This window comes from Aethalodelphis obliquidens, unplaced genomic scaffold (assembly GCF_003676395.1).
Source record: "Aethalodelphis obliquidens isolate GAN/ISIS:26980383/991018 unplaced genomic scaffold, ASM367639v1 scaffold65, whole genome shotgun sequence".
In the NCBI taxonomy this organism is placed as follows: domain Eukaryota; kingdom Metazoa; phylum Chordata; class Mammalia; order Artiodactyla; family Delphinidae; genus Aethalodelphis; species Aethalodelphis obliquidens.
The window spans coordinates 5,650,556-5,666,375 of record NW_020838009.1 but is presented as its reverse complement, the minus strand read 5'-3'; the positions used below and the strand labels follow the sequence as shown (position 1 = coordinate 5,666,375).

At 48.1% G+C, this 15,820-nt stretch overlaps 1 protein-coding gene and 1 pseudogene across 5 annotated transcripts in view; both read right to left on the bottom strand.

Moving 5' to 3' along the window:
• Window positions 1–953: 953 nt before the first annotated feature.
• LOC113610855 (annexin A2 pseudogene) lies at window positions 954–3,390 on the bottom strand (annotated as a pseudogene).
• A 7,772-nt stretch (window positions 3,391–11,162) lies between these two features.
• Window positions 11,163–15,820, bottom strand: part of FAH (fumarylacetoacetate hydrolase) — a 32,738-nt gene continuing 28,080 nt past the window's right edge. For 4 of the 5 annotated variants that reach the window (XM_027089289.1, XM_027089294.1, XM_027089293.1 and 1 more), the window contains one exon: window positions 11,163–11,408. In XM_027089289.1, coding sequence (XP_026945090.1) covers window positions 11,329–11,408 — 80 coding nt within the window. In that variant the 3' untranslated portion in view covers window positions 11,163–11,328. Of the gene's footprint in view, window positions 11,409–13,803; window positions 14,888–15,820 lie in introns of those variants that run through there. The other variant, XM_027089291.1, reaches the window with a different exon arrangement.

Here is a 15,820-nt window from a genome sequence, read left to right as displayed (position 1 = left end):
CATTGGCTTAATCCTGGGCAGGGTGCATACCCAGAAGTGATGGAAACCAGCCAGGTGGGCCTTAGTGAGGGAAAGCCCATGTTGTTAAACCCATGTACAGCCTCCATCCCTTCCACTACGGTCACTTTGTTCACAGTACCACTGAGAACACACCAGAGTGGAGAGGGGAAGGCATCCTCAGGTTGGGTCATGGTGTCCACCTGATTACTGACAGTCTTCTCTTCAATGGATACCTTTTGATAGGCATTTAGGTGGCACATGAATATCTTCACATTCAGGGATCCTTCAAAGACATCCTTCTACATACATCTCCTCAAGACTGCCTTGAGTCCTCTCTTCCAATCTTCCTGCAGTTGGGTCAGCACTCTGATTCTCCTACTGGAGAAAGTCAGAAGCTCCCGACAGCATCTTTATCTGCCACAGACACTTCCTGTACCATTGGGTCTGCTGGGTCTTAAGGCTCAATTGGTCAGGTAGCTTTCGTCCCAGCCTGAACCGTTCTAGAGCGCTTGATTGCTCTGGGTCCCATTCCGAGCCAGCAGCCTTATGACGTACCCGGTAAATGCAGCAGAGTGGCACACACAAATGTGCTCCACATTGCCTCAAAAGCCCAAAGAGGCCTACCTTCCATGGATACAAGGAAAAACAAGGTTTCTCACCTAAGAGGGAATGTCCCAACATACCCCCGACTGCTGGAACCCTAGAAAGTTCTCCAAGATGGCAGGCTCCTGGACTTCCATAGGGGTTTTCTCTCACCCTCTGGCAAGCACGGGCCATGTGTGGTCCTTGCTACTTCACCAGAGCCGGTTGGCATAATGTCATCTATATAACAGACACTCATGAAGTTCTGTGGGTTGTTAAGGTGAGCAGGGCCCCTACAATACAAGAAGGAAAAGAGAGAAGGAAAAGAGAGAAGGAAAATGGCAAAGGAAAAGGAAAAGAGAGAAGGAAAATGGCAAATCCCTGAGGTGATGCAATTAAGGGGTACCACTGTCCCCTGCCCGATGAAGGTGAACTCTTTTTTTATTACCTTTATTTTTTTTTCCTAAAGTAAAAATTCAGTTTATTCATCTGTTTACGACACAGTACTCAGAAGGCAAAGTGTTTCACATCATAGATTTCACTTCCAACTCCTTGGAATGTTCATTTCTTTGACTATAAAGAGAGACTAGATCGGAAAGCCAGGTAATGCTTAGGCAACTAAACTAAGGATGGAACGGGTGGGGTGGGCAGTGCTAACGTCATCCTCCCAGGGATGGGCACAAGGGGACTGTTAGCCACAAGCTGATTGTGTAGAACTGTTAGCTGGGAGCGCGGAGCAGCCATCCTGGACCCTTGGGCCATCGCGGGCTTCAGTCATCCCTACCACACAGGTACAGCAGCGCTTTCTGGTAGTCGCCTCTGGTGTCTTGCTGAATGTAATAGTACAGGGACTTGTCATACTTTTTCTTGAATTCAGATCTAATTTTCAACATGTCCACTTCACTGTGGGAGATCATGATTCTAATCAGGACCTTTTCGTGAGTGCCCTTGCCCTTCATGGAGTTGTACAGTCTGTCAGCAAAATATAGGGGCTTGGTCTGAATGCACTGGACTCGGTTCAGGAAGGCATTTTCCAGGTCTCCTCTGACCTCCTTCTTGATGCTCTCCAGCATGTCATAAGGGCTGTAGCTCTTGTACCTTTCAAACACTTTCTGGAGGTGGCACACGCTCCACTCGGTCATGACGCTGATCCACTTGGGAACATTAGTTCCTCTCCTCTTCACACCAGCATCATAGAGATCCCAGGCATCTTGGTCAATCAGTTCATAATCAATGGCATAGCCATCCTCTGCTCTTCGACCCTTTGCGAGGGCAATCATCAGCTTGCGGAAGTCACCAGATGTGTCGGAAATGATATCCTTCTCCAGATCGGTCTTGTACGTTTCCTTGTAGACTCTGTTGATTTCCTGTAGCTCCTGGTTGGTCCTTGAGCAGATGATCTCAATGAGGGAGTCCTCATCGGTCCCCAACCCCTTCATGGAGGCTTTCAGATCGGAAGCGTCATACTGAGCAGGTGTTTTCAATAGGCCCAAAATCACTGTCTCCAGGTGGCTGGACGAGGCTGCCTTCAGTACTTATGCAAGTTCCTTTTTGGTCCTTCTCTGGTAGGCGAAGGCAATATTCTGTCTCTGTTCATTGCTGCGGTTGGTCAAAGTGTTAACGATGGTGACCTCATCCACACTTTTAGTCTTGATGGCCGTTTCAATGTTCAGAGCGTCCCGCTCAGCATCAAAGTTGGTGTACGCTTTGACTGACCCGTATGCACTTGGAGGTGTGGAGTGATCACCCTCCGAGCTGAGCTTGCAGAGAATTTCATGAACGGTAGACATTTTGAGAGAAGCTGGGCCGGGTGCAGTGCACTGCGAGTGTCTCCAGATGCAGAACCTATTATCTTTATTGACCGGGATGCAGTAGGAAGTATTTTCTGGTACAGTGGTTCTCAAACTTTAGCGTGCGTCGGAATCACCTGGGAAGCTTGAGCGAGAATAACCTACGCTGCTCTTCCCTGCCAACAGATCTTAGGCATGGCCCACCGAGTGCTCCAAAACCAACTCTCTAACTTTGAATACTTCAGAAAGGGGATCAGAGTGTCTGTCACCGATGCCCCTTGGGCTTCTTACAAAGTCTGGCCCGCTATCTCTCCTCCCTTCTGCACCAAGGACGAGGTGACCTTGCTAACTTCTGTTGTACTCCCTTCTCCAAGAAAAGGAGTGCCCTGTGGCCCTAATACAATAATTAAGAGGGACCACAGAACTCAGAAGCCTTCAGCCTAACTACACAGAGAAGCACCTGGTTGACACATGCCTCCCCCCCGTAATTATACTCTGTAATATCAGCCAGCCTCATTTCATAACAGTCAGCCCATCAAATGGGGAAATGTTGGGTTTCACCCTGATGGTAGAATGGGGGCTCTGGCTTCCTATGAATATATACTAAGGAAAGAATGACCCCAGAGGGCTAAGAGATGGGATGACACCCAGCAGGCTGAAATTTGGGTACATAAGCAGTGCTTCGATGACCATTCTTATGCACATGATTTTTTCCTTCTCTTAGATTACCAAATACAGCTCTAAGATTATTTGAAAGAAGAGCTTCGTGTTGAGCTCATAGCTGTGAAACAGGGAACTCCTTGATACAACGCACATTTATGAGCAGCTACTGTTTAATGGGGGGTTTGGACACAAAGATGAGTCAAGCACAGTCCTGCTCTTAAGAAGCTCACTTCCATGGGTCAAAATCAAAGTTCCAACCACTGTTCCACAATTTGCCAGCCTCAATGTTAAATTTCATGAGGTTGATAGTGGTACTGTGGTTATGTAAGAAAATATCTCTGGGCACAAAGTGAGAGAGTAGCATTGACATACATACACTACCAAATGTCAAACAGATAGCTAGTGGGAAGCAGCTGCACAGCACAGGGAGATCAACTCGGTGCTTTGTGTCCACCTAGAGGGGTGGGATAGGGAGGCTGGGAGGGAGACGCAAGAGGCAGGATATATGGGGATATATGTATACATATAGCTGATTCACTATGTTATACAGTAGAAACTAATACAATATTGTAAAGCAATTATACTCCAATAAAGATGTTAAAAATAAATAAATAATAAACAGATAAATAAATAAAATAAACATTAAAAAAAAGAAAATATCCTTGTGCTAAGAATACACTCAGAAGTATTTAAGGATAAAGGACCATAATATATGTAAATTCCCCTTAAATGGTACAGAAAAACTAGTCTGAGTATATACATTTACATATATCATATTGGAGAGTATAAACATATGTACATGTAAAGAGAGAGAGCACAAATAACACAGCAAATGGGGTAAAATGTTAACACTAGTTAAATACGGCCAGAGACTTCTGGTGTGGTCTTTATATGGTGTTCTTTATACTATCCTAATTCTTGCAAGTTTTCTGTAAGTTTGAAATTATTTCCAAATAAAAAGATTTGTTTCAATGGTAATAAAATGTTACCGTTTCTCAAAAAAACCCCACAAAAACACCACAATTTACCAGGCTGAGAAAAGTGTTGCCCTAGAAGTTCAAAGTTGCGGAATCCAGTCTCAGCTCTGCCACTCACTGGCTATGTGAAAGGAACAAGTCTCTTCGTTTATACAGAAACTATCAGAGACAGTGGGGGGTCCAGAGATGGAGGTAAAGAAGCAATAGTGCCTTTAGGCTTGGGGAATAGGCGGGCTTTCCCTGGGATCCATGCCCCGGAGGGCTCAGCATATCACAAACATACACACACAAATGAATATATTCAAGAGCACGCGGGCCCCTCTCCCCTCGGGACTCATCCTGATGCGGCCCCACCTGTATCCTACGTAACCTCTCAAGAGTAATACTGCCCAGGCCCCAGGGGAACGCCTCTTCACACCTCTGGGCTGCGTCCACAAAATAAAAGTGCCCACGTGAATGCCACACAGCCCTGTGGTGAGTCACTGCCAGCGCTGGCGATGGGGGCGTCCTCCCTCCTGCGGGGGTGGGGGTGGGGGAGTGAAAGCACTTTGGTAAGAGAAGAGACTGATTAGGTCACTCAATACTTCCTCCTAGCATGGATGCAACGGACTCTTGCCCCAACCTGTATCATTTTTCAGTTCTACCCAAAATTCATTTTCTTGATTGTTTTCCAATTCGTGGTTCTGGCACGGGATTCACAACAGCTGCACATGGCAATTAGGGCACATTTTGCAATGTTAACTAATTCATATTAATTTATATGTACATAAGTCTCGACATAACATAAATGGAGCGTGATACTAATCCTTTACTTTGGCAACCAGATGGACACTGAACGCTAGGATTATAAATAGTTTTATTTTTATAAAAAGCACTTAATAGGATTTAATCGAATTTAAAAAAATAAATTTAAACATTTCAACTTGATTTAAATAAGCTTGATATGAAATGCTGATGTCCTTTAATTATAATTTGTATCTTGCCTTTTCATTTTAACAGATAATTTTGAATGTCAAAGAAAAATAACTGGAAATGAATATAAAGTAAAATTTTCAATTTTTAACATTTAAGGTGTTGATGAAAATAGCTACATTTCATATACTTTGAGTATAACTCATTTTACTTTGTAATCATTTACATTAGTCTGTCAATAAAACCCAAATTATGTGAAAAACTTGATTAAGATAGGATAATTAGTGAAATTAATTAATGAAATTAATTAATTAATTATTAATTTATTATTAATTAATTAATGAAATTAAGGCAAGAAAAACTAACTTAAAAATAAAATTTTATTTTAAAAATATTGATATAGCAATTCATGTATTTGTACATCTTTAACGCTCATTCCAACATCACCAGCCGGTCAACACTCTTCAAGTGCAATGATCATTATATTCATTTATATTTGATATTTCGCCAGTTTTCAATCATATAAAAACCATAGCTTTGCAAATATTTTTGTTTTGTAATTACGAAAATGTGTATGCCAAGGTAGGAGAATAGAGAGGATTTAACAGTTTTTAGCTTCACTTGTATCTCTTAAATATTGAGACATAAGTGGGTCTCCATGTGTATTCTTGGCCAAGCAGGGGTAGACTTATGAATACAACATAATCCCTGTTCCCAATCATCTCCCAGATAGTCATTCATTTATTTAACAAGTATATATTGAGCGCCTACTCTGTGCTAGATAATGAAGAACTTTCCATGAGCAAAACTGACTCTGCCCCCAGGAGCTTAAAATCTAATGAAGACAGACATTGCTCAAAAATCACAGACAGCAATAGTGTATTCATCTCCGGGATCAAGTCCTTTGTAGACACAGAGAGGTTCCATCCAGATCCCGCTTCAAGAAAGGTTTTATTGTTCCAGCTTTTATGTGCTGTTGGCAGAGAGCCTCAAAATAAGACTGGCCCCAGTCTTATTTAGCTTCTCTCTAAGAGCAGAAAAGAAACAAAGCCAAACAGACAAAACAGACCCTTCAAGCAACCATCATTTGTAACCATCTCCCATAGATCGGTAGTTCTTTGAGTAACTTTCTGCCTCTCCCTCAGCCCTGGGGTATCAGAGAGGACAGAGAGAGAGAGATACACAGAAAACAAACTCTTACTGTGGAATGCAACCCTGACACATTAATTTTTCTGGGGTTGCTAAAAGGAACACGCTCCCAAACTAAAGAAAGAAAAGAAAATTTTAAATGTAAACACTTCGGAGGTCCATTTTGGTATTGAGACTCTGAGATAATTATTAATTATGATACTTATAATCCTAAAGTTCCCAGACTTCCCTGGTGGCCCAGTGGTTAAGACCCCGTGCTTCCAATGCAGGGGGCGTGGGTTCGATCCCTGGTCGGGGAAGATCCCACATGCTGACGGGTGGAGCCAAAAACAAAAAAATCCTAAAGTTCCCTTGCCTTCAAAAACATTATCTTGGCCGAAATCCACCCTCATCCTCAGAATAGCTCTGAATGGCTTTTTTAAAAAAATTAATTTATTAATTAATTTATTTTTGGCTGTGTTGGGTCTTCGTTTCTGTGCGAGGGCTTTCTCTAGTTGTGGCGAGCGGGGGCCACTCTTCATCGCGATGCACGGGCCTCTCACTATCGCGGCCTCTCTTGTTGCGGAGCATAGGCTCCAGACACGCAGGCTCAGTAGTTGTGGCTCACGGGCCCAGCTGCTCCGCGGCATGTGGGATCCTCCCAGACTGGGGTCGAACCCGTGTCCCCTGCATCGGCAGGCAGATTCTCAACCACTGCGCCACCAGGGAAGCCCTGTAAATGGCATTTTAAGGTAAACCAGCATGAGTGAGCAGGTGCAGGGCAGGGAAGTCCCATGGTGAAAGCAACAAGGCTCCTCTTCCCTTGCTCCCCACCCGCCCAGGGCAGGGTCTCCTGGGCCCTGGTACCCAGTGCCTGCCAGGCCCAGGGCAGTGGCACGCCCGTGAGTCCAGCCGGAGCCCTCTGACACCCTCCAGCAGGCCGCATCCTGGCAGAAACATCACTGGGCTTGCTCCTCCTCAAGTGCAGTTTAAAATGGATTCTAGGGCTTCCCTGGTGGCGCAGTGGTTGAGAGTCCACCTGTCGATGCAGGGGACACGGGTTCGTGCCCTGGTCCGGGAAGATCCCACATGCTGTGGAGCGGCTGGGCCCGTGAGCCATGGCCGCTGAGCCTGCGCGTCCGGAGCCTGTGCTCCGCAACGGGAGAGGCCACAACGGTGAGAGGCCCGCGTACCACACACACACACAAAAAAAATGGATTCTATTCTCAGTTGCATAGTCATTCATTTAGATTCATCATGGGCCACGGGTTAAAACAGGAGGCGTGAATGAAGTATGAATTAATAAGGAAGATACAGTGATAATTACAGCCAATTTGCCTTGAGATGTTCATCACCGGATCTGTCAGCTCCATCTATTTGATCAAACGTCTCTAGTTCTTAACATATCATTGTGAAAAAGAGAAGATTTGGCCATGAAAAGCATTTTTGTCTATTTCATTACCATTATACACAGGTAGGTTTCAGTGAGCTCGGTTCCCGAACTAGACTATTAAATTCACTTCTCATCTGGAGCTGGCAATGGGAATTTTGAGATCGAGGCTGGAAAACAAAGAGGCTCATGTTGCTGAAGGTTAAGGGAAAGTCATCGTTGGAGAAATCCCACGCCAGACCCCCTATTAACATCCACCCTGTGTGTGTCTCAGACTCCAGGGCCAGATCCAGAGGGTTCATCCAGCATCACCAGCCCCTAAGTCCATTAAATGCACAGTGAGGGGTAAGTATGTGATCTCCATAGCTGGCATCAGCACTCTCTGGTGTCAGCGGGCAAGTGGACTGATAATGATTTTAGATGACTTTTGCCCACGACGCAGGGACCTCTGGTGAAGATCTGCCATGTGCAATAGCTCTTTAGGTGTATTTAGGTGAGGAAAACAAGATGGGTCACTCATGCATGTTGATGCCAGGAGATAGAGCTAAGGGAACAATCCCAAACACAAGGTGAGGAACAGAGATTTCAGTGGAGCAAGCAGGAGCAGAGGTGGCCCTGGGAACACAGCCCACAGGAATTCAGAACAAACCCAAGGAAGACTTCGGTCTTCCAAATTCAGAGAATACGTATTTGGATCAATCTTATCTAGACGGTAGGGCTCTGAGAGACCCTGGTGACTCTACAGTAAGTCCCCTACATGTGAACCTTCAAGTTGTGAACTTTCAAAGATGCGAACGTGCGTTTGCATGTCCAATCACGTTAAGTTAGTCCACGTCTCTGGAGTATATTGTCACGTGCGTGCATCCTCTACAAGTGTTTGTGCTTTTGTGCACTTTACTCTGCAGTACTGTATATAGTAGTACAGTGTCTTTATTTCAAGGCCAGGATGTCTGGAAGCAAGTGAAAAGCAGCAGTATACAGCCGATTGTGTTAGTTGAGCACCTAGGCTAACTTTGTTGGACTTTCGAACAAATTGGACTTACGAACGCACCCTCGGAACGGAACTCATTCATATGCAGGGGACTTACTGTACAGGATTTCCACTGAAATCAGCAAAGCATTGAAGACCATGGCCCCAGGGCACAGCTTCGTGGAATAAAATCAGCTGTGCAAGACCAGTTCAGCCTCAGAGCACGATGCTTCCCAGCCTGTGTGTGGCAGAGACTACGAGCTGCACCCCACCCCCGAGGATTCATTCTCCCCTTCTTCTTCAGCAGTCGAGCTCCGATTTTAAGCTGAGGAAGCAATGTGTTCAGTTAAAAGACTATATTCCCAGCCTTCCTTGCAATGAGGTGTGGTCTTGTGACTATGTTCTTGGCAATAAAACGCAAGAAAAGTGTAGTATGGGGTTCCCAGGAAGGCTGCTCAAAGGGTACCTAACTCATCTAGGAGGAGGGCCCTTCAGCCCTTCATCCCCCCAACCCTCACCTCTTTAATTTTTCTTTCTGCAAGCCTGGAACTTGGGTGTATTGGCTGGAGCTCCAGCAGCTTTTTGCACCATGCGGTGACCTTGAGGTTGAACCCCGTGTGCTGAGGATGAGGGCCCTGGGTCCCTAATGACACTGTGGAGTTGCCATACAAACTCCAGACTTCCTGGCTCCAAAATGCTTTTACGTGAGAAAGAAATACCTTAATGTTCCTTAGAATTGATAAACATGCTCCACTCTCAGGTCTTTGCACTGGCTGGACCCTCTGCCTGGAGCACTCTGCCCCAGATGTCCATCTGCCTTGATCTCTCACTTTCATCAGCTGTCTAGCAAAAAAGCACTAAGAACCAGAGGCATTAAGGCCTTCTCTGACCACCCTGTTTATAACGGCACCCATGTCCCCCATTGTTCCATAGAATCTATCCCCATCTGTCATAGTGTAACCAAAAGTGGGGTCCGGCTGCTAGCCACTCAAAGCCAATGAAGAGGCAAGGTTGGTGGAAAGGAAAGTTTGCTTTACTTTGGATGCTGGGGGTGGAGGTGGAGGGCGGACTCCTGTCCTAAGCCTGACTCCCCCCCAAGCGACAATCAGGGGGCAAGAGCTTTTATAGACAGAGGGAGGAGGCTACATGCAGAAACAGCTCTGACAGTCATCTTGAAACTGGTCATCGGTGGTCTGACCACTGTCATCTTGATGGTTTTAAGTACAGTTAATCTTCAGTTCCAGGGTTGGTTTGTTTCCATTTCTTTGAGGCCAATTCTCGGAATTGTGGCAATTTATGTCATGGCTACAGTTTGGTCATCTTGTAGTTAACTTCTTCCACCTGGTGTAGGTTTCAGTATCTATAACACAGCTCACAGGATATGGCTCAGAATATTATCTATAGCCCTTGAGAAGGAACTAAAGGTCCTTGACTTTGCTTAATGACTAAACTATTATTATTTGGTCTCCTTTGACTGTTTTCCTTTGTTTATGCATTTTCTCACTTCTCTGATTAAACTTATCCTTTGGCTAAAGTTTTTCCACAGACAGGAGGCAGGAGGAGGACATGGTGGGCACAGACCGTAGGGTCCTGCTCCATTTCAATAGTACGTATCTTTTCCTTGCCCATTTGTTTCCTGTCCATCTCCCTCCGCTAGGAAGTAATCATCACAGGGCACAAGGGCATCACAAGTCACAGCTATTCTGTGACTGCTGCACCTCTTGTTCCTACTACAGTGCCTGGTACAGAGAAGGCACTCAATAACGATTTGGTGAGTAAATGGATGAATGAGTAGCGTGATCTAATGGGCAGGCTCCGCAGGCTCAGTCATCCTCCCAGGCCCTGGTGTGGGGTCCATTAGGCCCAAGATGTGTCACCAGGCATCCTCTTCCCCTGTGGTCACCAGGAACCAGGCTGCCTGTCTGCAGCGGGCAGGGCAGAGGAGACGGGGCAAGGCTCACTCTCCTGACTCTGGTGGGCTTGCAAGGGGAGAAAAGCAAGCCCCTGGCCCTTTTCCTGCCCTCTCACAGTTCAGGTGTGTGAACCCTTGACCTGGGGGCTCAGCCAAAGGTTCATAATGTGCTGATACGGCTACAGGGCCCTTGAACCAAGTCTGCACCCCACATACATCCATCAGTCGGTCCCAAGAGGTACTGAACGTGAGGGGTGCTGTGGTGCGTAAATTTATGTGTCAACTTGGCTAAACCATGGGACTCAGATGTTTGTTCAAACATCAGTGTAGATGTGGCTGTGAAGGTAGTTTTCAGGTGAGATTAACATCTAAGTCAGGGGACTTTGAGTAAAGCACATTATCCTCCATAATATGGGTGGGCTTCATCTAGTCTGCTGAAGGCCTTAAGAGAAAAAAGCCTGAGCTCCCTGGAAGCGGGGACTCTCCAGCAGACCACCTTCAGACTCCAACTGTAGCTCTTCCCTGGGTCTCGAGCCTGTGGCCCACCCTGCAGATTTCGGACTTGCCAGCCTCTACAATCACATAAGCCAGTTCCTTAAAATAAATGTCTCTCTCTCTATACACATCTACTTGGTCGCATTTCTCTGGAGGACTCTGAGCTAATACAAGTGCCATTCTTTCTTCCACGTTCCAGAGAATACTGGGAGCTCTAGAATGTCTGAGGAGGAACAGCAGACCCTCAGCCTCGCTAATAAAAACTAGAAAACGAATTGGTCTCTCAAGGAAGCGGTACACACCTTGACCCACTGGGTCAAACCAAGAACACGAGGAGACGTTGCACACTCAGAGCCGTGCCAGGCCCAGACGGAGAGGGAGCACGACGGCTTTATTTATTACTGAATGAAGAACCAGGCCTGCGGCCTCAGTGGGGGCCCCTGGTCCCCCACAGGGAGGTGGAGAGGGCAGTGCACAAGGCTTGTGTTTCCAGGAAGGCAGAGAGAACCTCAGGCCGCTGAGAGGGCAGGCAGCACTTTTCCTGCACACTGGCCAAAGCCAATGCGGTACCCGTCCCCCTGGCACTGTCCTGCAACAGAGGAGGACAGGGGTCAGCCACGAAGCCGCTGGGCTCAGGGGAACCAACGCCCAAGCGGCCACGGTGCCGGTCAGCACACAGCTGGGCCCAAGGCAGGAAGGTGCCATCTGAATGACAAACAGGTATTTTCGACAGAAAAACCACCTTCTCCAGAAGCTGGGCAGAGCTACAGGAGCACCAAGATGAACTCCAGGCCCGCCCTACTGTCAGGGACCCTCACAAGCGGTGCAAGGATGGCACAATGGCTTTCCTGGGAGGTAAAGCAATAGGTATAGGTCAACTCTCCCTAAGTAAGTCTGAGTTCAAATCCTAGGCTTGCTAATTAGCCTGAGGCTAGACTGACTGGGTTCAAAGCCTGGCTCTTCCACCTACTGGCTCCATGACCTTGAGTCCCCTTGGAACTCAGTTTCTTTTCTTTTCGTTTTTGTTTTTTTTAATTTTTAATATTTATTTATTTATTTGGCTGCATCAGGTCTTAGTTGTGGCACGTGGGATCTTCTTTGTGGCATGCAGGCTCCTTTAGCCTAGTTGCAGCACGCGGGATCTAGTTTCCTGACCAGGGATCAAACCCGGGTCCCCTGCATTGGGAGTGTGGAGTCTTTACCACTGGACCACGAGGGAAGTCTCTGGAACTCAGTTTCCTCATCTGTGAAATGGATCTAATGATAGTACTCACTGCGCAGGGCTGTTGCAAAGATGATATGAGTTAATACACAGAGAACTCCAAAAGAGTGCCTTGCCCAGGGGAAGTGCTCAGTGTCAGCTATTATGATGATTATAAGCTGGGGGATTAGGGGCAACTTGTTTAACCTCTGTGCTCAGCCCCCTTGTCTGCAAATGGGAATAGCAATCCTTACCTCTCAGGGTTGTGAGGATTCAATGAAACACGTGGCTGAAGCCCTAGCATGACATCTCTCCCAGAGCAGATGTTAAACAAATTCACTCAATTCCATTTCAACAGAAAGGCAGAGAGGAGGAGGCCCTTGTCCCTGGACCTGAGAAGGGTCCATTGAGTGGGAGCAGCTGTCTGAGTCAGAGCAGACAAGTCTATGAGGAGCTGGGACAGCAGCATGGAAGAAACAGGAGCAGAAAGGAGGGAACATCGGAGCTGGGACTTGACAGGTGGATACGAGTTCACCAGGGGGGACACAATGAAAAGGGTGTGCCAGACAGAGGGAACAGCGTGTGCAAAGACACGGAGACCAAGGCGAGAGATGCACGAGGTGCACTTATTCAGTGAAGCTGTTGTGTGGGGTCCCCTGAGAAGCCAGAGTACAGAGTATTCTTAGAAGCCATGTTAAGGAGTTTGAACCTTTTCCCGAGGGCACTGAGGTGACTCAGGAGTTTTCAGCAAGACAGTGAAAGCTGTGTTTTACAGCTATGTTTTAAACAGCGCCCTCTCCAGTGGCCCCTAGAGAGAAGACAGATGGAAGCACATAGGTTTATGGGTGTCAGGCCTATACAGAAGCTCCAAGGCTCCCCAGATTGAGACGCTTCTCAAGCACCACGAGCCACGGCAGTGCTGAGGTGACGGCCACCTGCCCATGACGAACACGAGGGCCACTGCAGGGGATGCCCGTGACCTTGAGTTACACAAAACACCACCAGACCCCCTCACCTGCTGAAGACGACCCCCAAATCTGGAGTTAGGTCTTCTGCTACCCAATGTGAAGAAGGGAAAGCAAGGAGTTGCGATATTCCCACAACTGAGAGAAACAAATCGAAGCTCACTGCGGAGAGGACTCCCAGCCAACTGAACACTGAGACCAAAGACAGCTCTGGGAGACGGGGTCAGGGACGCCTCAATGAGCCCTTCCAGTGAGCCCAGGGACAGTCCTCACGGCCACCTGTAGCTCAGTACAGCCTACCCAGCCTGTCTCCTCCCACTTCCTCCCACCTGCCCAGTCATCCCACCAGTCCTCCCTGTGAGGGCTGCTCTGACTGCTGGCCTTCTCTGGGGAGGTGGCAGCTTGGACACCAGCAACATCCCCAAACCAGCCCCTCACCCTCCCCGGCATCACCGAGGCACATCCTTGCCACCCCAGCACTGACCCTTAACACTCAGTGTCACCTTTTGTCCAGAGCAACATCCTTGCCTATTCTGTTTCATTATTTTTCCATCAGTCACTTTAGAATCTCAATGCTCAGAAATACTCGTGTCCCTGGGGGGGAAAAAAGTCTATGGAAGCAAAACCTGGCAGAAATTCATCAATCATCTATCAAAGCAGCTCACTCCAAGCTGCAGCATTTTTTTTTTTTTGCGGTACGCGGGCCTCTCACTGTTGTGGCCTCTCCCGTTACGGAGCACAGGCTCTGGACGCACAGGCTCAGCGGCCACGGCTCACGGGCCCAGCCGCTCCGCGGCATGTGGGATCTTCCCGGACCGGGGCACAAACCAGTGTCCCCTGCATCGGCAGGCGGACTCCCAACCACTGCGCCACCAGGGAAGCCCTAAGCTGCAGCATTTTTAAAGCGCCTTCTTCCTGGAGAGCTGCAAATACTCAGAGGGTGTCTTTCTCCTCCCCACTCCAACGCCGGGCGCTCTGTCGTTCACATTGCTCCTTCCTGCCCTGGGTTACAACAGAGCCACCACCCCCAGCAAACAGCCCTGCCTGCTTCCTGAGAACAGATGCACGATTACATCCTGGTGGGAAAGCTGGCCACTTCCTCCCCATTTTACAGCTGCCAAGCAGATGGTCCACATGGGGTTTCTTAACGTCAGAGACGACCTTCTGAGTCAGATGATTCTTTCTCATGAGAAGCTGTCCTGTCCACTTAGGATGTTTAGCAGCGTCCCTGGCTGCCATTCGGAGACAGCCAGAACTGTCTCCAGACGTCGCCAAATGTCCCCCAAGGGGCAAAGCCACTCTGGTTGAGACCACTGGCCCAAAGGATGAAAAGTGAGGCTCTGCACCCAGCTGAGGAAGGTCTTTCCAGGCTCCCAAGCTGCTGCTCTCCAGTGCAGGGAGGAGAAGCTGGGGGCAGGTGCGTTTAGGCAGGGACAGAGGGCCCCGAGAGGCCAGAGCATGAGGAAAGTTTGCACCCAAGTCAGAGCGTGTCACCGAGCCCTGGGCAGAGGGGAAAAGCAGCTCCCTGCCTCCCTGGGTTGGGCTCCGTCAACCATGGAAATGGAAGCGAAAAGTATAATCTCCTCTGGAATGTTATCTGATCTCACTGGCCCTTTCCTGAAATCTGACCCTCTGCCTATTCCCCACTCCATCCCACCAGTGGGAACGAGAATCCATAGCTACAGCTACAGCCCAGTTTTCCAGGAAATAGGGGCGACAATAGGACCCAGGAAGGGAAATGTGTGGTCGGCAGGCAGAGACCAGGATGTGGAGAGCGAGTGCAGAGAACGGGTGACCCCTTAACCTGCCTGCAGGGCAGATGGGCGTGGCTGATTCCCACGCTTCAGGTAGGGACTCCTATTAAGGAGGAGTCAGGATGCTGGGCATTCTCAAAACCGGGTTCTGGAAAAAACAGCAATGACAATGAGGACAACGGTGAAGACTGGCACCAATTTTAAGCACTCACAAGGTACCCTGCACCTTGTTAGACTCTTTAGATATTATCAAAGGGCTTAAGAATTGGGGTTCTGAAGATAAGCTGCCTGGACGCGAAATCTGATTTCATGACTTACTGGTTGCAAGATCCTGGGCAAGTTATTTACCCCCTGCAAGTCATTTTCCCACCTGTAAAATGCAGGTGCAGCAGTGACAGTGGAACATGACCCCAGGGGGCAGATCCTACACTTGCCTTGTTCACCCCTGAACCCCAGCATGGGAGTCACAGCAGCTGCTCCAGAAACGTCCCCTGAAGGAATAAACTGGTTCGCCTCATCCTTACAACCATGCTGTGAGGTTAACTACTGTATCTATCATCAACTCCATTTTAAAGATGAGAAAACTGAGTCCAGAAAGGTTCAATAACTTGAGGAAGGTCACAGGGCCGGTGGGGATGTGGGAGTCCAACCTGCACCTGACCCTGAGTAGCGGGCTGCTGACCACGGCGGCTCCTTCCTCTCCAGCAATGATATGTGGTGGACAGAACAACCCCGCCAAGATGTAAGGGGTGCCCTGACCTCCTCGGAATGGGCTGCTGGGAAATCTCGTCACTAACTCAGCCAGGCCATAAGGCACAGGGTCATAGGGCACAAGGTCATAGGACACAGGGTCTTTGCACTGCAGAGTCCAGAACAATGGGAACCTGCCATTATTTCAGAATTTCGCTCAGGGAGGAAGGAGACAAAGCGGGACTTCTGCAGTCTTTTTGGTTCGGGGAGACTCCGATTTAAAGTTCCTGGCAGGGACTTCCCTGGTCATCTAGTGGTTAAGACTCTGCGCTTCCGATGCAGGGGGCGTGGGTTCGATCCCTGGTCGGGGAACTAAGATCCCACGTGCCGC